Here is a 26,989-nt window from a genome sequence, read left to right as displayed (position 1 = left end):
CAAATATTCAGACACCCTACAATCACTTCCTGAAAAAAAGTATCTGTGCCTTATGATGACTCTCAGCACTGAGCCCATGTTGAACCTTCTTTGCATGCATGGAAGGCCTGAATGAACATCATTTCCAACAATACAAAGTACCTTTTCTTCACTGTGGAAAGATTTGGTGGTATACATTATCTATCACCTTGATACAGAAAGGTAAGCGGTTAAGCCCCTTACAGTTCAAAATACCCCATAAAGTCTACAAACCATTACTGCCATCAAAAATGAACTAAATGAATTAATATTTCAGAAATTCATTAAAAATTAAGAATACTCATTTTTACAACTTCCTAAGTTTAGCAGAATACGTTCTTCCGCCAAACTGTTTTACATTTAAGGAGGAGATTGTTATTCCCACGAATTTATTGTTACCTTTAGAACTGAAATGCAATTTTTTTATATGTTCTTTTAATAAAATGATTGCATGTATCTCACAAATTCTTACAATAGGAACTAATCCTACCATCAGCAGGGTATACTATCTTGTATTTTAAGCACTATGAATAGTATCTTAAGTATTTTATTTAATACAAGAAAATTTTCATCATTTATTAAAATGTTCCAGGGCAATGCCTCGAAAATGCTACCTGAACACTGTTACAGCTTAATTCTGTAACTCATGAACTTCCGTGATTTGACTGTGAAGAAACTGCAACTTTTTTAACCCATTTCCCATGCACTAAAACTTCAAATTCCTACTTTTGAGAAAGCTGGCTCTAGACCAAACACTTCTGACAGAAATTATCGTTCTTCATCCCAATAACAGTGATAGCAAAAATAAAAATAACAGGCTAGGAGCCAATCTTACAACCTGATATTCTACATACCCTTTCCATGAGACCTCCTATTCAGCATCAACACCAAAATTCCAAATGCTGCCTTCTGCTCTAAAACCCCATTTTGTTTATTTTGCAGCCTCACAAGTAAGAGTTCTCCGTAAGGCAGACTTCTCCTACCCATTACTAACTACCTCTGTCTCTTATAACACCTTAAATTCTTCTCCAGTTGTGAATGACCTCTCCCTAACTCCAATTCCCCATTTAGTTCACATCAGCAAACTCACAAAGCAACCTTCAGAGACTTGGCTGTTGACGCTTACATATTTGTATGTATGAGAGATTCTCAGAGATGGATATAAAAAGGGGGTGTTCAGGGACACTAATCCCACTTTATCTAACAACCATGTGAAATTAACATCATCAGTGTTGTAGACAGTGCTAGGGGAAGAACAAAATAGTGCTATGTCAGTTAAAGAAAAGGGTACATGGAAAGAGAATATGCACCAAAACAGGACAATTTCCAATGCTCTATCTGCAACATCAGCGAAACCATCAATTATGGTTTTAGACTGAAAAGATACCAACTTCCACAAACTGATGAAGCTCTGAAGTACTGCCACATAATTAGCTTGACAAAAGTCTCCAGATGATGAAAACACACTCTAAGGATATACCAAACTTTGGTTTCCTATTTAATTTTGTCCACATATATAACCTTCACGGTTTTTTTATTCTGAATGGCTTTTATATTTACCTCTTTCCAGAAAAGAAGGGTACTTCAGGAGGATGGGAAATAAACGCCTTTAGAATTCCTAAAGATCAAACCCGAAGTAACTAGCTGTAGCAAAACCCAGCTTGCTCTTTTTTGCCAGACTGAAAGCAACCACAGAAAGAAAACAAGACAGATTTCTTTTTTTTTTCCCTTTTCCCTCCCCTTTAGAAGTACTAACAACTTTTCTAGTTTAGCCACTGAAGGAGGAAAGTGATAATCCCTTTGAAATTCAGCACTTAACACCTATACGGTAGGTGATAATTGCTGCATTCCAAGAGGATTAGCACCGTGGAACCCACTTTACAGTGAAGTCAGGCCATTCTGAACACAGTGAAGTTTTGCTAAAACCATGCCTACCCAGGGAAATTTGAGTTTCCCACTGTTTTTGTGTAGACAAGGTTCTTGTAGCTTCGGATGTATTTTCATCAGGTCTGCAAAAAGCTGCTGAAGAAATCAACTGGTGTTTAAAACTGGTTCTCTGTTATAAGTAATAATAATAATGGAGTAAGAGCGTTCCTAAAGAAGTACAAACTAGTAAAATTCATAGCTTATGAAAAGTGCAAAGGTTACTGTAGCGCAGATCCTTTCTTTTCTCTAAGATTTGGCAGGACTACTATGAACTAGGTGCTCACAATAAAACAGTAGTTGGTAATTTTGTACTTTATCAGAAGCCAGAGGTGTAAGTGATGCTGTCAGATCATGCATAGCTATAGGAGATCTTTCTGTATTGATATATATGACATTACCAGGGGACGAGAAAGTTCCAAAGGCGGCAGGAGGGATGAGTGATGAAAGGCCTCTCAAAAAAAAGCAGAATAATTTAGGGCTTTCTCTCCATCTTCCACCAACAGACTTTGGCTCAACCTAAATTCCAGGGTTCCCACTGTGCAGCACCTCCCACAGAGCAGAGCATGCTCTGTAACAAGTGGGCTTCCTCTCTCTGAACAAGACGAGATATGTGGGGCATGGAAGATGGTGCATGCCCAGTGTCATCTTTCTCTACCACCAGAATATGGCTGGGGGGGGGGGGCAACCAAAGGCTGAAATCACCCCATACCTCAGTAACCAACTACAGTTGTTTTGCTATACACAGCAGACAGGCCTGCCAAGATTCAGTAGAGAAGATTTCCAAGAGAGAGGAATATGGCTTTCACTGGATTCATACATTTTTCTTTCAAAGATTGTACTTCTCTCTTCATTAGTGCTGACCTCTCCTGTTTCCTCTTGTTAAATGTAGTGTTAAAACCCCTGTGTAATCAATCCACAATTCATTTCCCAGACTAGGCTCAGAACACTGCAGTTAGGATGCAGGACAATTCCATGGCATACAGGATGACCATACCTAAAATTTTAGGCACAGTTTCCCCCTCTCCTGCCACCATCATTCATTTCTGTCCCTTTTGCCCGTTCACATGTAACAGCACGACTGCTGATGAAATGTTTTCCCAAAACAGGTGAGGGTAATAAATATAATACTGAAAAAGGGAGCAGGGTGGAGGGAGAGGAGTGTGTGTTAAGCAGGCCGCATTTTTAACCTAGACCTGATCCTGTACAGAAATGGTCACACACAGTTGTACAGGCATAGCTGTACAGAAATGCAATCACAGTGCCTGGAGGAAGCAGGAGAGACACAAAATTACCTAAATCAGCCCTGCTGTCAAAAAGGGCTGTAAATCACGGCCTTACTTCTACAGAAAGGCTATAAACACTGGAGATCTTTTATCTGATTAAGGAGCTGTTTATCTGATTCCTTTAACTATCATATTTATGTGATACATTTATTAACACATCACCTACTAATACATGGATTTATTTCATACTTGCTTTTCATTAACTTTCAAGTTGCTGTTATTCTGTGCATGTATGAATGTTCCATCTATTGATCTCTGCAGAAGAACAACCCCTTTCACTATCTTTAGCCAAATGTCATTTATTTTAAAGGGAAAAAAAAATCAGGAAAGGTTTAACATGTTAAACCTGTTTATGCTTAAACCTGTTTATGTACAAACACATTTTTCTTTTCCCTGAGATTTGTAAGGTATGCCTCAAGTTTCCGTGTTTTACGCCACACAGCCATTGCTAACAAAGGGAGGCTAAACTGAGAAAAGCTGGCAGCTGCAAATGTCAAGATTATGCCCTCCTTACTACTGATACTCCTTTCCACAAAGCCCTCAGATCCTCTGATCATCATATATGGCAAGTGAGCACTTAAGAATGATGTCAAAGAAACTACCTCAACATCCAGGCAACTTTTAAAACCAGGCAACTCGTACAGTGAAGATAACTCCAAACAGCCATAGATTAAAAATGGTGACTGAAGACAGAATTTTCTCCCGGGCAAACTGCCAGTATTTTTTTTCAAAGGTAAACTCAGGCTTTTAATTAGCATGAACACTCCTCCCTATGAGCATTGCCACTGCCTGGATTGTCTTAAAAAGGAATAAAAATGGCATCCCACGACTGCGCTGTGGAGCTTAGACTTCCAGCAAGCACAACAGAGAATTTACAAACCATTGCCTGCAAGCTGAGCCATGGAAGCTGAATGCTGGCATAACTGAAGGTGAAGAAATTTTTAAAAAGCAAACAATGCCACAGTCAATTGAATACAGAGTGAAGTGGGTTAAAGAAAACACATTTAAGCCTGGCAATTTCTCCACTTCTGTTATTGGTAGTTTTTAGTAGTTAGTCATTCTTCTGGTTCTGTAAATTAAAACCTGCACTAAGAAAGCTAAATCAAGTATGATTACTATCCTCTGATTTAACTTCCCTTCCTCCCACAGTTCAAAATGAAGTGAAAGTTACCCTCTGTCTGGCCTGTCATGGTAGGCAATGGTCCAAATCAAGGAAACTGGGTCAAGCATCTTTTAAAGTCAGTATTATTATGTGTTTTAACAAGCATCATTATCTGTTTGCTTCTAATACAATGTTGTTTCACAGTTAAGATTTTGAAAAACAATTTATTCCAAAAGCAGAAAATTAATATGCTAATAATTAAAATAACCTATATCCACATCTCTAAAGTGATGCTTAGAACACAATTATCTTTTTCTTTCCAATTTGTATGTCCACTGCACCATTTTATAATTATTAGAAGATACTCCAGGGCATATGTTGTGCTGGTGTACAGCGACTTCTCTGGTGGCTGGAATCATTCAGCCTGTGGACTTGTGAATCACAAAGCACCCACGGCTTAGCAAATCCTCGTAGGACACATGTCACGTTGTATCTCACTGCTTCAATGCAACCCTTGCTCTCCTACCCTATCACCAGTAGCAAAACATTTAAGTACAGATGGGCTGAACATCACACCCCCTGGAATGCATCCCCACCTCACTGCTCCCGTCTCCAGACTATTAAAAGCACAAGGCATTTCTTTCCAAGCTTGGGATGAGCATTTACATCTGGTACCAGCGCATTCAGAGGGGTGTCTGAGTTTTCTTTGGGAGAAGGGGGGGGGAGTTGCTGTGTGGATTTAGTAATTCCCGGCAGTCTTTCGTAGGTGTTTAAAAGCACCTCGAATTAGCTAAGAGACTCATTTGCATGGCAAGAGTGTCAACGAGTTCCTACATCAAACATTCCTGGGAGGCGCCTGCCCAGTAGCAGTGGGTACCAACCAGCACTCTAATCACTGCTGAAATCATTGATAGCGCTGTCTATCCACACTATGACAGACAAAAGCTGAAATGTATTAAACATAGCAATCCATCATCCCGCAGATGGGAAGCAGGAGCCAACAGAGTTCAGAGGGAGCGACTCCCGCTGCTAACAATGGCTGAAGTACTGACAGTTCACTACTCCTTGCTCCTCACCGGGCTCTTCTCCCAGCTTCCCCACAGTAATAAATGAACAAACAGCCAACTGAAGAAGGATTTAAACTCTGCAGACTTGATGATAGCTATTATTCCGACTCAGAAAACCTATAAACAAGTATAATGAGACATCAGTTCTCTCCTAAAAAAAAAAAAAAAGAAAAAAAAGAAGAAAAGGTTGTTGCATTAAGGAATTGTGAATTCAAATAAATAAGAACTCCCGAGAAAAAACACCAAACTTAAACATGTTAGGGGTGTAAATCTCATCTGAATATATGAGAAGCTGACGAGCTAAGTATCTAGCACTGGCAGCTGGAGACAAGCTACGAACAACAGTGCTCCAAATTAAGAAGTAATTTATGTGGAATACATCATTATTTTCACATGAAGGTTACAAAGCTTTAAAGGGAAGAGGAACAACTCACAGACTTTTAAAGAAAAATAAGTCCGGAGCAAAGTAACGCTATTTATGAAAGTTGATTTTCATTTCCTGACTTATTTCTTGTAGGACACATGAGTCACACAATATAGCCAAAGGAAAAACTGCAACTGCTAACACCACATTAGTAAAGTATAAAAGGGAAAGACACTTTTCTTAGTGTTTCAGCCTTGTCGTTTCCAATTTTCTGCTCTTTGGACATGCTTGTATTCAAATTCTGGAACATCTATTCAGCATATCAATCCTAATTAGACAATCTGGGTCTGGAAAGGATGAGAGCTGGGTCATTTGCATAATTTAATCATAAATACTCAGTGATACATATTTCCAAATGCATTTGTACAATTATCTTTTCATCCTTGGGGCAATGGTATTAATATGATTAGGCAATATTTCTGGAAAAAAACAGACAAGTATGCACTCTTTTTAACTGCAGCTTAGGGCGATATGAAAAATTAATTAATTTCTGAAGAAAATCAATTTCTGTACGTGACCACATTAGACACTGCTAAACCAAGACACCGAGTCCTTTCTCAATCAGAACATCTTAGAATTCTTTTCCAAATTGTGACTGTTATATGAACATTTCAATAATAAAATTGCTGTATAATTTAAATATCTTAATACAGACGCATGGAAAAGTGACTATTTTTCACATTACCCTGATAGACATTGTATTTTAAAAAATGTATTGTTTGACCAGTCAATAGGAAACCTTAGCATTTGGTCTGAACTCATCTTATGTGATCTTTTATTAATGCACATTATACTGACTGAATTCAAGGACAGCAGGAAATAATTCAGCTCTGAAAACCACAGCTTAAAAAAAAAAAAAAATACAGCCACACTAACCTGAAGTATTTTAAAACTAATATAAGGTTGCTTCCTTGTTTGTTTTGCTACAAAGAATTAGAAAAGGCGTTCCTTCAACAGGAGCATACTCATTACAAAAATGTTGTGACATATGTGGGATACAGCCAAGCACCCAGGTGGCTAATCTCATTTTTAGAAGAAAGATACTGCTTTGTATGTTAATTGGTTAAAAAAAAAAAAAAATTGCATTTATGTTTTTATATGTACTGTCTTTATTTCTTCTCAATCAACAGAAAAAGTAGAAATTACTGCATGCAAATGTTCAATATTCATTTCATTTGCATGAAGGTGCTTGAACAATTTTTTTATTCTAACAAGCTCATTTTTCATGCATTTTGTCTTTCATCCTAATCTAGCATCTGTCATTCCTTTTTGAAGTTATTATCGGCCCAATTCCCTCTTGGACATGGTTGCTGGGTGACCGGTATCTTAGCACCCACTTTGACAGGAACAGATGTGAATCTGATCAAGAGATTTCCCATGAGTACCTGAAATCACAAACAACTTTCGGGAAAAACAAACAGCCTTGCTGTCACCGTCCCTCTCTCGCCCTCCTTCCCATCCCTTCCCCCATCCTCCTCCCCCAAAAATGAGCGCAGGAAAGTTAAGGCAGAGTTATCTAGTGTCATTAAAACATTATTATTTGGCAGGTGAGCTCCCCAAATGGCTTTCTAGTCATTTCTGCCTTCAAACAGCGACTTTCAGCTTTAAGTTTTAATAACCACCCTTTGAATACTTCCGAAGACAACTGTTCGTTTCTAAGGTCACCATCTTCTAAACATTCTCACACTGAAATTGTTTTCGTCACATGAATGCTCTCATTTAAATCAATGGGATTACTCATGTAAGCAAATTTCACATGCACACAAGCACCCACCAGTTGTTTTATAACACCTAACTCACATTTTGATTACAGATAATGTAACCCACACTTGGTTGCTGGTATCTGTGAAACTCCATCTTATGAAAACTCCGTTAGCTATGCCATGTGGGTACCAATAGTGACAATATTTAGGGAGCTGCATAATTTTAGTCCTAGAAATCATCCAACTGAGACACTATAGGCAACAGGACTCCTCATACAAACCAAAGTTTTCTTCCTTCTAGCAGGATTAAGACTTCAATGAGCAACCCAATATCACAGTGGCTATATTTGTTGCAGCACATGTGATATGAAAAAATATGAGGAAACCTGGGAATTACAGTGATATGCTTCTGAAATAAACTCGGAACCATACAAAGAATTCAGAATTTCCAGAACAACCAAATGTCTACAAAAAAAAACCTAACCCAAATGTGTCTAACGAACTATTTCAAGCATCTGTGCCACAAGAATCTCACCCCACATCAAACTCCAGAGCAAAGTTTATTCTTCTTGGTTGTTTTCCCAGGCACTGCTCTAAACACAGTCCTACTTAGCAAAGGCAACATTTGTGATCCAAAGACTGAAAATTTGATCATACATATGTAAACTCAGAAAGCTGCATGTAACAATAACACCGGGTAAATTTGCTTTAACATGCTGTCAACCAGCCTTTCACTTCTGTCTCTTCACCATGCTACTCTTCAGCATGTTCCCAGCCCCATAGCCTCAGGGCTCTTGTCCCTGCTAGGGTGAGTAACTGCTTCCAGCCAAGAATCCTCTGTATTTAAAGTTTCCACAGCACCTAATAAAATAGGGCTTCCATGAAGTACTGTAAATTTTCATCTTAAGTTTCTTCAAAATCCAGAGTGCTATGTGAGGGGAAGAAAATAAACAGGAGAGGAGAGGGAAAGAGCGAGTTTGCATTTTCAAAGATCTGAATTCGTTCCTTCATTGAGTTGTTGCTTTATGATTAAAGAGATAACTAAGGAATTTCTTCCTCTCTAGTTCAGACGCAAAGAAAATTTAAGACTAACATTTCAATCACAATGAAGCATTCACTGCCACTACAGCTGATCTTAAAGATTTCCCTTCTTTACCACCAAATTCAAACAGCAGTCAAAATCTTCTATTGGTAAGTCAAATGCCTTAGACAGGACCTCTACCTTCCATTAAAAATCATTTGGGAATAAAACCATTCTCTTTGTCTTGGAAAAAATGTCTTTCTCTACCCACTCAGGCTATCAGCATCACACAGCAGTCAAACCTGTTGATGGCATCAACAAAAACTGAATCACTCTAAAAGCATAGGGCTTAGAAAAAGCCAAAAAAGAAGCATAGGGATCAACACAACCACTTCTTTGAGGTGAATTAGAAAGGGACATTATGTACATATTTATAATAAATACATAACAGTGATAAGTAATAACTATTTAGAAGATTTGCCCTTAAGTTTGCCAGTCAAAGGAAGCACAGGCTGTGGATAATGGGCCTATAATAATGCCTCACAAACCAGTTTGGTTATTCAGACTGGCAAGGTCATGAATGATTTAATAAAAACTGTATGGAAAAATTCACCAGAGTGAAAAGCAGAGTAAATAGGTATCTTCTTACTTGTTGTGGTAACACCATTGTTCCCATTTCTCACCTGCAAATCCCTTATGCCCAAGCCAAAAGAGTGGCTTACAAACTCAGAACTAGGTGACAGTGGTAGCAGTAATTCCACACGAAAGCCTCCTCTGTCACATCCACATGGAAGAGTAGGAAGTCTACAGCCAGGGATCATCAGCTGAGCTGTTCAGTGTTCTAAAGCGTTAAGATGGTGTATAAAGAAAAAAGCAATCTATACAAGATGAGCAGTATTCAGATCTGTCACTCATTCACTAGAAACAGGTAGACTTATGCAGGCACTTAACGCCAATTTCAGCACTGAAAATGTCTTTAAAGGATGGGAAAGATTGCCTGAGAATAGGAAACGGTTTCCACAAGAAGGTGGAAGCAAAGCCTGGAAGGTTTGCAGAGCCTCTATGGGATAGTAATTGCTGAGGCAAACTTAAGCTGAACAGAGCATTCACTTAGTTTGTTAAATAAATCAAATGCAAGCTAATTCTAATTTTAACATAACCCTGTAAGCGTGTAGTTTCAGATATTCAAATGAACTAAGGAACCCTTTCCCGTCCTTAGGGCCCACTGTTTTAGCTTAGCTCACTTACTCCAACCTGGAACTACACTGGAGAAACACTGGGACACTTTTAAGTACCACACCACACCACCAGGAGGGGTAACCACTCACTGTAGGGTATTTAGGCTTCTAGCTCAAACCAAAGTACTGAAATAGGAAGCCACGGTAGCATCTATACTTTCACTGATTTCAAGAGGAGGTCTGAACCCAGATTTTCCAAATCTCAAATTTTCAGTGTAACTGTGAGGAGGGGAAAGGTTATTTTGGAGGAAGGAAGAAAGGAGTCTTGGCATCTTCTTGTAAACTGTCTCACTGGGTAACCAAACCTTTTTGAACCTTGATCCACCAGGTCCCACATCCCAGGTGAGCAGCCTAATGACCTGCCGGCAGAGTCACACTCTTCTCCGTAGACTGTATGACATGTACTAATTACAGTCACTGCCTGCTCTATGTTCGCATTTCACATGCAGCAAAACGAAGCCTAAGTGATTAAACCCAGAGAGTTCATGGTTTGAGGATTTAGCCTATACTGAAGAAATGCCGTAATTTAAACCTTACCTTAATTATACTGAGAAACCATCACACATTTTAAAGAATCAGAACACTGAACTGTTAAATATTAGGCACATGACCCATACCTAATGTAAAGTAAGTTTCTAAAAATGTCCTCAGAAAAATTTAGTAGAAAAACAAGTGTAGAAGAAAATCCAAATGTAACCCATAAGGCCCTAGTATTTAGAAATGAATTGGGATCAGTTCATTCCTTTCCCATGGGGTAACCTGTATAAATGTAATTCTATGGTTTCATAAAACCAGGTCAAGTTTCTGTCCCTTGAGGACCTTTGGCAATTTGAAGCACGGCAGCCACTTTTTCCTGGCTACAAGTTCAAATCTGCATACGTTCTGGATTTGTGAAAGGAAACGATTAGCCAAGCTGAAGAGACAGATCCATCCAGACTGCAGCACACCTTCCACACATAAATCCACTTACAGGGGTGAAACAAGATTTCACAAAACAGTGTTTAGAACTAGTTGGCTCTTTTCATTTAAGCTGATGAAAAAGCCTGTGTTTTTCACCTCTAAAAAGATAAATATTTTTCTTTCATCAGCTGGCACACCAAATAAAAGAGCAGACAACCTTATCACATAACAATGCCAGCAGTTTTTACTGACGACATCCTTCTCCCTAAATGTCAAAATGTTTTACTCATGTAGTCATACTCTGGAATACGGGTGAATACATGTACGCTTCACAATGCATTTCGTAACTATTACTGTATTACCTCTCATGATACCATTGTATTAGCCTAATTTAAGTAATAAAACATGTAGAATAAGGCAAAACAAGACAAAATCATAGACGGGGTCACCAGAAAAGATGAAAACTGTACTTGGCAGACCCACATCAGCAAAGGCCCAGCAGCAGAGCTAAATGTCATGGATGCACCAGTCCTTAAAGAACAACCTGAAGGGGGCCTAGAAGGATGCTAAGAGGGGGACACTTCATTAGGGACTGTACTGATAGGACAAGGGGGGAATGGGTTCAAACTTAAAACAGGGTAGGTTCAGGTTAGATACTGAAGGTATCAGGACGAAGTTCTTCACTGTGAGGGTGGTGAGGCACTGGAGCAGGTTGCCCAAGAAAGTTGTGAATGCTTCATCCCTGGCAGCGTTCAAGGCCAGGTTGGACAGAGCCTTGGGTAACACGGTCTAGGGTGAGGCATCCCTGCCCATGGCAGAGGGGTTAGAACTAGATGATCTTAAGGTCCTTTCCAACCCTAACTATCCTATGATTCTAAGTCCATACGCAGACCAAAGGCCAGAAGACACAAAGAACTGCCTGCCCTATCTAAGCCCACAGACAGACTGATCTCTGCAGGAAACTCTCCACAGGGAGTCAAACACCAACGCAGCTTCTAACAACATATTCAAAGAGCAGACGAAGGATAACAGGCAAAGAAATACAGGATCTTCAACCAAATTACCTTCTCAGTGTGTATATCTGAGATCTACATACTGTGAAGGTGCACTGCCTCTTCTGAAGCTATATTCCATCCTTTCCTCCACTCTACCGGAATGAAGCCAGAGAAACTCTGAACAGTAAAATCTGTTGAAATTTATTAATTCTTACCCACTTCCTACCTGTTGTACTTTGTGGTGGCCTCAAGCCAGTCCAACAGCTGTGGCTATACACAAACATCTCAACTAAAAACCTCACTAATGTCCTCCCCAGGAAATGTTATGACCCCTACCTTAAATAAACTGCATGTGTGCTCCTGAAACGGCTATATGCGGTTAAATTCTACTATTATCTTTAACATGATATTTCAGCAGCGAATTAATTTTGAAGGGAATCAGTAGAATCATAAGCCATCTACAATACCAAATAATGTAAGACAAAATAATTTATTTAGCATTTTATGTTTATTTTTTTAACCTGGCCTGTTAAAAGTCATGAGTAGTAAATAAATAAATAAATAAATAAAGCACACAAAAATAGAAAGCAAAAAGGCACAAAAACTACAATCAATAAATTCTGCTTTGAATTACAGCAATATACAAATTTTGCAACGGACCTGTGGAATTAGTCTTTAGCAATACATACAGACACAAATAATAAAGTCCTACATACCACCTATACTGCAAGAATTGTTCTAACAAGCTAAAAGAGAAATAAAAAAGAGAGAGAACATATGATTTTTCACTCGCATCAGTCCTTATTACACACTTAAGGTATTTTCCTTCCCCCACACCTTTTTTTTAAGCTTTTAAGCAGAAATTTAAGGAAACAGCAAACAATTGGAAAATGGTTTCACTTCCTTCCCACCAACTATTAGCGAGTATCAGAACTAAAATGTGAAAAGTGACAGCCATGGCACACATCTTGGAAGTGCCCAAGCCCTTGAAAAGATATAGGCCACTCCTGTGCTACAAAGATTAATAGAAAAAACCCACAGCAGGGAGTATTTGGTATATACCATGGGTTATACCAAATTATGATACTAATTCCTGTCACAACATTGCCCCAATCTCCTAAAATTAATACTGAAAGAAGGCAGTACTTACAAAACCATTTAAAAAATGCATCATTAATCTACTTTACACAACAGGTGTTAATTTACAGAACACTAAAACTAAAGCATTTTTTCAATGCCTTCAAACTGTCCCCACAAATGCCAGAAATTACACAGTAAGACAGCTTCCTATCAAAGATGTCAACTAGTTCTTTTACAGCATTACCAAATATATCTTGCATATGCTTGGTTTAGAAGATGTATGTAGGCTACTGAAAGCAACAGGACTATCCACATTCTTAAAGTTAAGCATATGGTTAATACCACAGCTTTTTTATATTAATGTAAATAGCTAAGTCCTACAGGTGACCTTCTCCAACAAAGAAATGTTTTTATAGCAGGCCGGGAGAATGGAAATAAATTATATGCTTTGTAAAGACAGACAATGCTGGCATCCATTAAAACATGATATAAAACTAATTAAAATATTAAGTTTACATTTTTATTACATTTGGGAAAGTATAGTTCAAAAACAATAGTTTTAGCTATGTTTTTAAAGAACGTTCAAACTATTAATAAGCCGTGACTAGATTTATCACCAATAAAAATGTAATACATTGTTTGATCTGCTCTTAAAAATACAGTACCTATAACCTGAAAGCAGCTTTTTTCTGTCCCATACATTAAATCATGATCTAGGTCTTCATTAAAAAAAAAAAAAAAAATCACTAGTATGAGAACAATATGAAATCAAGGTTACCAAAGATGTAATTAAATAGTAATAAAAAAATATATTTATCTATTACCTGTTCCCTTTATAGTTTACTTTATGTAACTACTTTCTTTTTGATCCCTTACAACTGTTTTATGTCAGATGAAAAAGCAAAACATTTCCCAAAAGTAAGATTTAAAAATTATTTCTATCATATGACAATTTGTAAATGTCTGAGAGACATGTCCTGAACAACAGCTTTTGGTCCAAATGTAAAATACCTATTACCTGTTCTCAGTACAGTATCATTAACAAGCGCTCTAATACGAACATTATTCAGAGCTATGAACTTCAGTCATGACACTGTAACGTTACAAATATATTTTATCTGTCAATTATGCTAAAAATGTTTGCAGCAGTCCCACGTACTTCCCTTCTTCCCCCTTCTCCCAGCCCCATCCAATTCCAGTATGTAACTGTTATTTTGCCAGCCAGGCAATCTGTACATACACCTATGTACAGGGCTCTCAGTCATACAACCTAAGAAACAAATTAAACATAAAAACCCATGTCTTAATAATTAAGGTGTACTTTTTTTTTCTAGTATTTTAGTATTGCATAGAATATAATGTAAGAAAATGTGTCTGAAAGCTCTACTTGAACTCAAGCTTGTTTTGGATGAAAAGGAATTTAAGCAGAATTTAGCCATTTGGCTGATTTAGGGAATAATCCTAAAAATTCTGAGGATAAGTAAAATTTCATGACCAAACATTCTCTTATTTGAATGCAAAAAGAACGGGCAGTTAGTGTGGCAAGGTGCACCAGGAAATCTGAATTCACCTGCTCCACTGCTTCTGGACTATGGTTAATTTCAGCCTTCAGATGGACATAAAATCCCACTGTTTGATACTTGCAACAAACTTTTTGTGTGGTTTTTTTCATACTAAATTAACTTTCTTTTTCATGAGGAAGATGCAAAGTATGCAGGATGCAAAGAAAATACCTACAGTAAACTAGCTTTGGAGTGAACAGGGTACCATTAATCAGAATAATGAACTGGAAGTTATGTGTTACCCACACAAGTATTCTCAAGGGTGCACAATAAAAGCTTTACATTGTTTTATTACATCAAAAGTATAATATTGAGAATATTAAAAACAAAAACAAAAAAAAAAGTTTATACTATTTTAGAAAGTTTCTGTTTATTCCTAATAAACTGTTTGGATATGCATGATTTACAAGACCTTTCCATACAATTCTGCAAATTGTATTTGTATATATTCATGCACCTGCCACAGGAAGATGTTGACTCTAAATGCAATTATCACAAAACATTGTTTAAAGCAACGTGAACTGAAATACATTTTGTGATACATTTCCTCACAACACATGCAAGCAGTTTGATAAGTTTTGGTGAAATGTACCCTGAACTGCCCTACAGGGCCCTTTCAATCCAATATCCCATCTCTAAAACAGACCTATGGAAATTCACAGGAGAGAATGCAAGTATCCGGTGTTTACAGAGCTAGCCTTCCTTGGTTTGGTTTCCCAGCTCATTGCTATCAGTGATTTAGAGTAAAGAATTCCAGACTGGGATGCAACTGTTTGGTCAAATGCTGAGATCCTACCTCTCACAAAATTCAGTGACAGCATTTTTCTACTTTATGCTATGGAAAATACACTACTCTTTTTCTTCCACTAAAAAAGAAAAATAGTTTAAAACAGTTCACAGTTATTCACAGTTAATATAAAAATTACATATTTAATAATTACACTTCAATATTCCTCAATGCTTACAAAATGAAACCTTAGCACTTGTTAGGAGATGCTCCCTACTAAGCACTGTATCAGATAAATAAGCAGAACATAGTAGGTTAAGGATAAAGTTGAAGTAACCTGGATTCAAGTCACAGAATACCTTGATTCTAAATATAAAGATTTTTGATTTCTGTTTCACAACTCTGGAAAATAATTTAAATGATAATGGAAAAAGAAAAATTCTTCCTTAATGCATGATGAAGAAATTATCTATATATGAATTAACTCTCTGGATCATAATAGCTTTTTGCAGATGACTCTTCAGCCCTATCACTTAAATACGTATTTAGGCAACTAAAAATTTACTGTCAGTTCCTATTATGTCAGTCCACATTATGGCACTGTTACAGTATGCACATTTAAAGATTATTGAAAAAATTACTGTTCATGTGAAGTATATAATTTGCAAAACGTTAATAACTATTTTAAAACAATGAATGGAATTAACTCATAATGCAAAGCAGGCGCTCCAAATGTTGTTTTAAAAACAAAACATATTTAATTTATAAAAGAAGAAGGAGGATCTAAATCCAGTCCTGTTGCTTAAAAACAGGCATCATGGCTGTTCTGGACTTCCAGTTTGCTGGTTTGCACAATTTTGATAAAACTCGGTAGTTTCTGACTAGTCCCTCTGCTCTTCTACAGCCAGAAATTCTTTCTCACAGCTAAACTTGTAAGGCTCCTTCATGAAGAGGCAATGCTGAAAGGGTTTTACCTGTATCAGACCAGAAGAGATAGCAGTAATAATTCAGTATACCTACAATATAGTTCAAGAGGAAAATATTAAAATTCAATCCGGTGTATGACAATTCTGTGCTTCATATGCAATTCACTTTAGATGATGAATCGCAGAGATAGGCAAGAACAGACGTCTGGAACAATCCAGTAACAGAAGAGAACAGAAGAAATACTACCTGGCAGTCAAACAAATTTAACATTTCCAAGAAGCATTCGGAACACACTCCAGATCACAAAATATTAAGCAGGCTTATAAGATTACTTTGAGTGCATTTTGGTTTACAGCACGGAGAGGTCTCAGAGGAGAGAATGAGTGTGGGCACAGCAGCCCCCCAAGAGCCAGCCCATAGGGGATACACTTCAGGGTGCTCCTACACAGCACCCAGTGGGACCCACAGCCCCAGATACTGTGCCTGCAGCTCCAGAGAGTGGAGGCCTAAGATTGAAGTGAGCATGTGAACAGAGAGAGGAACGGTTTCTGGAAATAACAAAGCTATTTGCTGCGCTTTCACACAGTCCGTTCTCCTAAGCTGATGGAAAAGTGACAATAAAACTGCATTTTTATGTAAGCTACCAGTGAAATGTTCCTTAAAAATAATAATAAAAAAAACCCACAAAACTACTTTACTGATATTCATAGCTATGAGATAAAGCGGGAGTTAATCAAATTGAATACTTGAGGAAAATATGTGAAGTCATCAGGGAAAATACTCCCTCTGCCCAACACTAGCAGCCCCTCACGCCCCTGCACTGGAACAGCACCAGCAGCACTGCACAACAGGTGACAAATGTTCACTGGGGAGAAGTGTTCCCTTCCTCAAGTATCAGACACTGGGCTACTGTTAGGGACCAACTATTAGATCAAAAGTCTGTTCTGTTGCAGTTAAGTGTGGTCCAAAGATCTCAGCTTTTAATCTGTATTATTTACCAGTAAATAAATACCATGAGATGGATATTAAAATTCTGTAATTGCTAGTGGCTGGAGTCTTTTTAGGGTTTTTCCAGTCTGATGAAGCCACTTCCAAACCTTTTACTCCTTCTTTATAGGTACTACAATTTATCCTCTGACCTTCCAGAAGTCGCCTTTGCTTGTAAAACCTACCATATTTCTGCTGATTATATTTTAGTAATCTGTGGCAAGCAGGAAGGTCATCAATATAAACCACAGACACTATGTATTTGACATTCCTTTCAGCTGCACTTGCTGACCTGTTCATTTGAAATATCTGTGATCTGCACTAACCTATCTGGGTGAGATACTCCTTTAATTAATACAAACACAAAAAGCCTATGCAAGCGTGCAGTATTCAGTAAACAAGTACATGCTAAGTCCACATAATTTGAGAAAAGCAGAAGCTAGCCAACAGAGACTGAATAACTGCCATGTAAGACAGGCTTTGAAGGGAACTGTTTCATGTTCGGCATCTTTCCCCTTTATATTCAAAAATCGATTAGGTTGTTTTCCAAAATTTGCAAATAGTTTCCAAACAGTGTTGAATAATTCCCAGCTTTAAGTATGAATGTCAATGAACTCACTCGAAATCATCTTCAAATGTCAGAAAAGATTAACGTGTCCTGGCCACATGAGGGAGGTCAGAAGGCACATGCTTTTAGTCTTTACTCGGGTGTGCACGATCCAAAGCCAGCCTGAGTCTATGGGAAAACTCCATGAAGGGACCCTGCATGGTAAAATTCCACAACAAGTGTTCAAAACACAAGGGACCAGGAACAGTCTGGGATCAATATCTTCCAGGTCATTAATCCTGGGCAGGTGACATCCAGTGCGCAGTTCGCTACTCTCTTTCACGCACACGCTCAAGAAACCCGACTCGATTGGCATCTAGTAGCTCTAAATATTTTCCATGTTTTGCCTTTATCCTTCCCTTATTTGTTTGGCATATGGCTTTCTAGCATCCCATTAATGACAAACCATTTAATCGGAATGGAAGCTAAATGCACAGTTTGCTATTTCCTGGATTTCTGTTAGGCGACCAGTGCTTTTTATGAGGAAAATAAAAGCAAAGGTCAGTATGACCAGAAAAGAAAAGTCATCTTCCATAACGGAAGCTTATTTTTCCAGTGAACTGATACAGAAGCTTAATTTAGAAAAAGGTCCTTTAGTATCATGTTATTATTGGTAGTATCACAAATAAACACAGAAACCAGTTCACTTTACAGACCTCCACATTAAGCATTCAATAGAAAACCCCTTGGTGTTTCACTGATTTTTGTTTGATTGATTTTTTTTTTTTTTTTAAATAGCAATATCACAGTTAAAATGTACCATTTTGGTGAAACACTTCTAAAACTTTTCCATCTCAAAGTAAGTTACTATAAATTATTTCCACAACAACTGGCAACTAATGATTCAATCCTTTTAAAGAACAACAAAGTAATGGCTTTATCTGGATGCCTTTTTTTGATTAAATAACATATTAACCTTGATGAAGCTTTCCAAAAAGAGATCAGTGTATTCAAGTGCATCAGCTGATTATGAGACAAATATAACAGTGATAACATGCTGGTTCAAAATTTTTGAATCTGATGAGTATAACCATTTAGCCACTAGGATGGAGTTGGCTCTTACAGCTTCCATCTCGACAGTTAAGTGTTCACCCAAGATACAAAAAGACATTACCCTACTAAATATGCAGTCACTTAGAGTCTGGAAAGATAACTTAAAATTGCTAAACCAAGTAGATCAAAATATCCTGTGTAATTACTGTAACGTCAGAAATAATTTCAAATAATTTGTAAGGAAAGAAGAATCAGAATGAAATGTATGGAGGGGAAACCCAGAGAGTAAACACAATTTATCTTCTGATGATATCATCCGTTTTGACCAAAACTCACTGACCCACTTTGCTTTATTCGTCTATACTGTAGTAACACATTTTGTATACCTATTGTATATCCTTTCCATTAAGTTATTTGCTTAATGGATGTATAAATAAGTCTAGTACAATTATGCTTTTTAAGGGTCAAATCCTATCCACTTCTGAACCTACTACTGTAATTTCTACGATGCTGGATGGTAACAGAGCAGACCTCAGAAACAGCTGAAACATGGCCGATTCTGTGCTGTTGACATAATCAACCCATGGAACAACCTGGCTGCCAAACCCTTTCAGAACCCTGCCAAGCCCAGGAATTGGTGTCCCCATGCTCCTGTACCACCCCCACCCAAAAAAAAGTTTCTCGCTTCTCTATTTTTTAATTTCACGCAATCAAATTACAACACACACATTATAACCGTGGCAAAATAAAACTTCCATGAGTTTATTTTAAGGACCAGATCTTGGAACTTGTGCAGAGTAGTCAGAAGTTACATGACACACACACACAAAAGTCTAAAAGCAGCTATTAATATTCATGTTGATCCCACATGAAATAACAGTAGAGCTACCCGAGCAGCTACAGTTATGTCAGCGCTTAGAAGTTATTCCAAGCTGTTTTGTCCTGCTACCCTGAATATTCAGGAACTTCAACAATCCATCTAGCAACAGCTACTGCAGTGACAGGGCTCTACTTCGCCGGGCTCTATGCTAATGAGTCCCAACTACCCCCAACTAACTCGGGCAGGGGGGACGGAGGGAACGGCACACCCCCCGCCATGAGGAGAAGGGAGGGGAGGGGAGAGGAGAGGGAGGGAAGGAGTACGGCATCGCCTGGGGTTAATTCCCCACGTGTTGGCTGTGGCTGCACCTTGAAATCTGACAATAGGAAACTGGAACGAGCTCGGTCTGTTTATTTGCATGTACCGAAAGTAACATCGGGACTTTGCCTACGACATCGCTCCGGGGGCAGCTCCTGCCGCCGCTTCTGCCCGGCAGACCCGGAGAGGAGCTCTCCGGCCAAGTTACGGAGGGTGGCCCGGGAGCTGGCGGCGCTTCCGACCGCTCTCATCTCGGGGTCACGGCAGTTATGCGATCCCCTTCCCGTATAAGCAGATACAGCCCTGTAACCTACAGATGGAGAGATAGCAGCCCCACTCTTTCGCACTCGGCTGCAAAGCGGGCAGCTATTGCAGCAGGCATTTCCTCTCTTGCAAGCTCCCCCTGCCCCCCCGCCCCCCTTGCCCCCAACACCCCTCCCCGTTGTAGGAAGTTTGGAGCTTCACCTCTCCTCCGTCGTCCCCCCGCCCCGACCCGCGGGGAGCGCGGCGTTACCCCGCTCCGTCCCCGCCACCGCGCCCGCGTTATTCTGCGCCGTAACAGGATTCAGAGTCGCCAAATCCCTCCTGCGCTCCCGCTGGCCCCGTCGCCTCCTCCCCGGCTGCCGGGACCCGGGGGCTGCTGGCACCTGCTCTACCGGGACCGCACTCTCCCCTCCCCCCACGGGAAGCAGCCCATCCCGGCCGCCTGGCACCTCTCCCCGCTATCCCAAAGCAGCCACCGCCACCTCCTCCTCCTCGCCGTCTTCCCGCCCTCCGTCCCCGTCCCATCCCCGTCTCCCCCCCATTCGCCATGTGGCAACTGCCTCATAAGACATACAAAAAGTGCTCTCATGCTTCGATTACATGACAGCGGCTGATGGAAAAGTGGCCTCCGTTCACCCCGGTCAAGGCCCTCCGCACGGGAAGCGGCTCCGCGCCCCGACCCATTTACCCGAAACCCGGGTGTCCGTGTGCTGCCCGAGTGTGTCCCCCCTCCCTCCGCGACCGCTCCCCGCCCACTCCCGTGCACCCTTCGGGCAGCTTTTTCCCAGGGCTGCTCGTTTTAAAGCTACATCCAGGGATAAACTTAGAGCGGGGTGACTATCGCTTAAAAAGCACTTTTAGGCCGCGCTGCCCCCTCCCCGCTCCCGCTGGCCCTCCCCTCCCCGCATAAGCAGCGTACTGCGCTGCCCGCGGCCGCCGGGAGCCTGCGGACGCCTCGGCCGGAGGGAGAGAAGGGAACAATGACAAGGCGACACTTGCTAGGCACAGAGGGAGGGGGACACAAACACCCCTTCCCGTCTTTCCCTCCGTCCCACCAAGAAACGGCACGGCCGGCTCAGGAGGAGGCCGCCTGGGTGCTGGGGCAGCAGGGGAGAGAGAAGAGGGCGACTGCATGTGGCCTGCGAGCGCGGGTCTCTCCCCTCCACCCCCTGCCCCGGGGCCGAGCGTTGGCTGCGGGAAGCAGCGGGAAAGAGCGCAGCGCACGCCGGGCCGGGCCGCACCGCACGGGGGTGGGACGGGAGGCGGTGGCGAGGAGGGGGCGCGGGCTATGCGTGTGCCTTGCGGCGGTTACCTGGCGTTGGTGCAGTCGTTGTAGAGGGTCTCGAAATCCTTCCTGGAGATGAGTTTGCAGCGGTTGACCCCGGGCTGGATAGCCCCCAGCCCCCTCAGGATGCGGACCTGCTCCACGTTGCAGACCACAGGCGTGATCTCCAGCCGCTTCAGCTTGGTGTAGACCGTGTGCAAGCCCCCCACCAAGTGCTTCAGGAAGAGGTCGAAAGCCTGGGGCAGGCAGATGAGCTCGCAGCCCTCCACGGTGAAGGAGGCTACTTTGGCCCCCCTCAGATCCACCATCTTGCACTCGTTATTCTGGGGGGTGTTCTCCACCGGGGACGGGGTCGAGTACACGGGCTTGCCGGGCAGACTGCTGGCCGCGCTGGCTGCGCTGGCATTGGGAGTGGAGGTGCCGCCGCTGCTGCCGCCGCTACTGCTGCCGCCGCCAGTGCCCAGGCTGGGGCTGCCGCCGCCGCTGCCGCCGCTGCTGCTGCCGTTACCGCCGCCGCCGCTGGTGGTGGAGGTGACTGTGGCCGTCGCCGCCGCTGCGATGGGCTCCGGGCGGAATAGGTTTGTCCCCGAAGCGGCCGGCGGGGGAGCGATGGACGGAGACGGAGAGGAGGTGGCTGACGAGGAGGTGGCCGACGAGGAGGTGGTGGTGGTGGTAGTGCAGGCGGCAGAAGTTGAGACCGGAGGTTGAGGGGGGACCAGCTGGGTCGGAGGGATCAAAGCAGCCGGTACGGCCATGGTCACATATACGGCGGAGGGGGCAGGGGGAGGGGGGAAAAGTTCCCACACACACGCAGGGAAAAGGGAAAAAAAAATAACAAAAAAAAAGGAGGAAAGGAGAGAAGGGAGAAGGGGGGAGAAGAAGGGGGGGATAACCCTGGATCAGGTGCTGCGGCGAGCGAGAGCAGGGGGCAGAGTGAGAGAGAGAACGCACAAAGTGTCCCGCAAGTGGGGACGGAGGAGGAGGAGGAGGAGGAGAAGTCCGCTCCGGGCGGCGGGGCTGGGGCCGAGGGGAGGGGGAGGGCAGTTTCTTTTTGTGGTCCTTGCTCTAGCACCACGTTAAAGACGAAGGTGAAAAAGAGGAGGTTTGAAGGACTTCAGTTCTCTCTGGCAAGTACATTGATCAAAGATTGAGAGGCGAATGACAGAGAGAAAATGAGCTGGGAAGTACTGGCTGCTGCTGCTGCCGCCGCCGCCGCTCGCTCGCTGGACGAGTTGTTGTTGTCACACGGTGCGGAGGGGAGGAGCTCCGGCAACTTGAAATACCCTTTGAAGCAGCAAAAGGCTCACTCACTAGTATTAACCCGAATTATCCAACCAGGAACCCGGAGCAGGAAAACAGAGAGGGAAACAGAAGTCTTTTTCTCCCCCCTCCCCTTACAGGAACCGTTAGATTACATGTTTCATATTTCACCCCACCAGAGACTGGATGTAATTTTCCCAGCCCTTTTCAGAAATCGCTTGTCAACACAGTTTGTGGAGAAACACGAGCGTCTCCAGCCTTCCCCCGGAGCGGGGCGCGGGGCGGGCGCTAGCCGCGCACCTTGTTGGGGCCGGGGCACCCGCGGACAAAAGCGGAAACCTCCGGACCGGTCTGTTACTCTTGTTGTTGTTTGTTGTCCTCCCGGGACCACAAACGTGGAGGGAGTTGTTGTTGGGGGTTTGGCGGCAGCGCCGAGGCCCCTTCGTTGCGTGGCGCCGGGGACGGTCCTGCTTGGGGACGCGACTCCGCGGGTCACGCCGCCGGGAAACCGTGTCGAGGAGGGCAGCAGCGACATACAAGTAATTTAGGAGAGGGGAAGGAGGCCGGCCTGGCCCGGGCAGGTACCGCTGCGCAACAGGTGCCGGCACCGCGCAGAAGGCGCGCAGAAAACTCGTCGACCCTCAAGCCAGTCAGCGCGCAAACTGAGCTGCTGCGCTTGCCCACGCATGCGCAGTTGCGCAGCGGGCAGGGTAGGACGCGCCTCGCCTGGCGTGGTCGGGCACCACTCGTGTCCGCGGTACTAGCGCGCCGCTGGCGCGGGGAATGCTGATCTAACTCGTGGTATGCCCCCTCCAGTGGGGCGTCGGTGTCGGTCGGGGAAGCCCGGAGCTTGGTTTTGCTTTTGTGGAGGGCACTTGGCGTGTTTAAAGGGGCAAAGAAGCGGCTGTTCGGATAGATCGGGGGGGTCTGCAGAAGTGGGGTTCAGCGTGTGCGTAGTTCTCCTGCTTTAAAAATATACACTACGTGTTTAATTGTGATGAACGTATGTGCCCATAGCTGCTTTTTTATTATGTGAGGTATGACTCATGGGATGACACATATACAAAGTGGATAATCTCAACTGTAGTAATTCAGTGCAGGGGAATTTCCACATTACCAGATGTAAACTGTTCTTGTATGATCTACTTGCTTATTTTAAAGTTCAATTTACGGGAATTCATGTTCTAATACGTGTTCTAAAGGACAAAGGTGATCTTTGCTTGTGAAAGTTTAGCAGAGCAGTGCACTAAAATTTTAAAATTTACAAATAAACCCAGGAAAATACAAAGTGGCATTTTGTTTTGAAGTCTCGCATACTGGAAAAGACTTCTTACTGTCGTTTTTAGGTGCTTTTTCAGAACATTTCTCTGGAGGAGCTTGTTCAACTTGAGTTCCAGTGGCGGGATCTAGTGTTGCATAAAACTTGTAATTTAAAACTGTGAATACACTGCATCTTTCTTTTTCCAGTTGTAGGAAACCAACCCTGTCCATGTTTTCTTTGCCTCAACTATCCGTTTGCATCTCACCTTCCCCGGCACCTGGAGAAGATCAGAACAGATCCTGGAGAAGATCAGGACAGATCCTGGAGAAGATCAGGACAGAGCCAGACACATGTCATATTACCACTTGGGAGATCTGAGAGAACTCTGAATTAGGAAACCTAACCAGTTAATTTGTTCTCCACCTTCACTACAATGTGATGCACACCAGCTCTTCTGCTTTTCTTCTTGCTGTGTGCCCTCATGGATATATAATCCTCATGGTTCAAAATCATATAAAAAAAAAATGTAGTTTGAAAGGGTTTACTACCACAGGTTTGGGTTAACCTTGATCATTTCAATGCAACAATAGGATTAGAAACCTAGAAAGAGATTTATGAAAAGATTCAAGGCTCCTCAAAGCTTCTGGCTTGGTAAGTGTTTCTCGTGATTATGGGGAGTGACTGAATTTATTTGAACTCACACATACACTCACATGCTCCCACAAACGCATGAACAAATCTTGAGGCTGCTCTGTGTAAACTTTTTTAGATTGCATTTCTCTTACTCACTGACCCTTTCATGTGATGATACTGTTGGGCGTTTTCCTTTTTGTGTCTCCCTGAGTTGATATCAGCAAAACTCAAATTACTGTAACTGATATTTGAAAAATCTCCCTGTGTCAAGTGAAGACTTATGGTGGTGAAATCAATAAGACTGTTTAAAATTCAAAGACCTGCAAATCGTTCTGTTTGTCCTTTGATAGGGCCTGGGCTGATTAAAATTCGACCAAGAAAGCTTAATTGCTGCACTAATTAAGAAGTCTTTAATTTCTTTCCTGGAATATTGTTTGAAGCAGGTCTTCTGTTCTGCTCATGTTCAGGGCAGGTATTCTCTGTATTCCTGTCTACCTTTTTTTTTTTCTTTTAACCGTTTTGCTGTATTAAAATGTATGTTAAAGCAGTAAGATGTATTGACAGTGATTGTAATATATTGCTCTAAAAAAAAGACTGATATGGAGTTCACTGTTTTATTAAATTACAAATTTGAGGGCAGCTGTAAAGGGTAAAATGCAATTAGAAAATGCATTGTAGCTGTTGCTTTTTAAGGTATGTGAATACCTGACTGACAGGAGATAGGATAGTACCTCAGCTCCCCTTCCCCAACCACAATCACTTATTGTTGATAATTAAACGTTTAAATTCATTCAGAATACCAGAAAAATATTTCTCTTCTGAACGCGTGTGAAGGAATGAACTGGGGGAGGGGATGCATGTGGAAGATAGGCACCGGGTAAGGATGAATAGTGTATAGTGTACTACCCTTTTAAGTTAATCCACGGTATTTCCCCCCTTCGCCCACCCCCACCCCCCCACCCCGCATTTCTTTTTAATTTCTTTTCCTAAAAAATACCTATCTTGCATTTTGTCTTATCCTTGTCTAGTGACCTGTTTTGTTCACCAGTTTCTGAAGAAACTAAATGATTTCACAAAGCTTTCTGTATGATCAATAGAGTAATAGTTTAGGTTTAATCATGCTGCATGCTAATTCTTGCAAACGACTGCTGAGCAGAAGATTCTAAGAAAGGAGCAGGTACTGGCAAAGAGAAGGTAAATTCTGGTTTGCTTTTAATCTCCGGGGTCTCAAACGGCAATCCTCCTTTCAGGAGCTATCTGTTATTTGGAGGGAAGCCTGAGGAAAACGAGGGACCTCGTACCAAATCCCCCCTGCATCGCTCAGGAAAAAAGGCTCATAGAAATACAAGTCTCTGAATTGGGATGCTTTTTTTTTTTTTTTTCTCTACCAAGATATTTACTGAACATTGAAAATGCCATGAATACTGTTGAGATTGATGGGAAGTGTTGTACTAGCAATAAGAAACTGGATACTGCAGTGTTGTTTTTCTAATTGTTGTTTTATAGTCAATCTAGCACAGACTTTGTACAATACAAATACAAACTGGATTCCTTTCAATGACAGGACAAGTAGATAACATGCTTAATAGATACAAAGGGAGATTTACCATTCCAAGCACGACGTCACACTAATTATGTTTACTCTAATTGAAAGCAATGTTTTGGGGAACCTGAAATTACTCATAGGTTGTTTTTAATAGCTGAAGAATAATAATAAAGTGCAGCGAATGTTGATCACAAACCTTTTGGTCTTTCAAAAATCTATTGGAAAATTAAATGAAAAGTGGACTTTGGTACAAACAATGCCCCAGGGCAAAAAACAACTAACACTAGATTTTCCAGTCCAGCCATAACACAAATCAATTTGAGCACACTTCTATGGCCAGTCTGCCAGATTGTTATGACTGCTAATTCACTCAATCAAACAGCGCATTAGCACACCGAGCACAAGCAGCTTCAACAACAGCATACACTTCTGAACTGTCCACCACATATCATAAAAAGTCCAAAATAATACACGGCAAGATTGCTTTTGCATTCTTTTACTGCAATTTGTAGTTACATATGGTGCCTGCTTAACACACACAAAAAAAATAAAATGGTGGAAGAATGGAATGACAGAAACTTCAGAAGCCATTAAAAATAACTTTCGAAGTCTTTAAAAAGGAGAATCCGGGAGCAAATGATCACCTGAGCTGACTGTGTAATGTGCCTCTCACAGCTGGAGAGGTGAGAGAAGTGGCTGCACATCTCCAGCACAGGACTGGAGGGCTTGGCACACTCTGATTGACCCTATCCCTTCAGCGCTGGAGCAGCTTCCGCCGGCTTAACTTCCGCGAGCTATCTCATTGGCTCCGAGGGTATCAGCGCGCTAGTACAAGGGCAGGATTTACCACCTCACTCTTACCCTCCCCCCCACACACACACTCCCCCACCCCCACCGAGTCCTTCAATACTGCACCTTCATCCCCACAAGAAATGTGAGTTTTCTACGGTGATGCTCACTGATGCTCTGACCAAAGACGTGCCGTGCTGAGAGATACAGTACCCGACGGCTTGGGAACCTTCTCACCCCTTCCCTCCCTCCT

At 41.8% G+C, this 26,989-nt stretch overlaps 1 protein-coding gene and 1 long non-coding RNA gene across 7 annotated transcripts in view; one reads left to right on the top strand and one right to left on the bottom strand.

Moving 5' to 3' along the window:
- Positions 1-22,002, bottom strand: part of DACH1 (dachshund family transcription factor 1) — a 375,827-nt gene extending 353,825 nt beyond the window's left edge. For all 6 annotated transcript variants that reach the window (XM_061445288.1, XM_061445286.1, XM_061445287.1 and 3 more), the window contains exon 1: positions 21,275-22,002. In XM_061445288.1, the coding sequence (XP_061301272.1) occupies positions 21,275-22,002 (728 nt within the window). The remainder of the gene's footprint in view (positions 1-21,274) is intronic.
- Positions 21,862-24,375, top strand: LOC133265085 (uncharacterized). The gene is made up of 2 exons (XR_009741864.1): positions 21,862-21,992; positions 23,866-24,375. It is a non-coding gene; the product is annotated as an uncharacterized LOC133265085 (long non-coding RNA).
- The last annotated feature ends 2,614 nt before the right edge of the window (positions 24,376-26,989 follow it).

This window comes from Pezoporus flaviventris, unplaced genomic scaffold, assembly GCF_033815535.1.
Source record: "Pezoporus flaviventris isolate CSIRO_AGI_PZ_B2104156 unplaced genomic scaffold, CSIRO_AGI_Pfla_v1 ptg000003l, whole genome shotgun sequence".
NCBI lineage: Eukaryota > Metazoa > Chordata > Aves > Psittaciformes > Psittacidae > Pezoporus > Pezoporus flaviventris.
The sequence above is the reverse complement of the archived record's forward strand: the minus strand, read 5'-3'. Positions and strand labels throughout refer to the sequence as shown.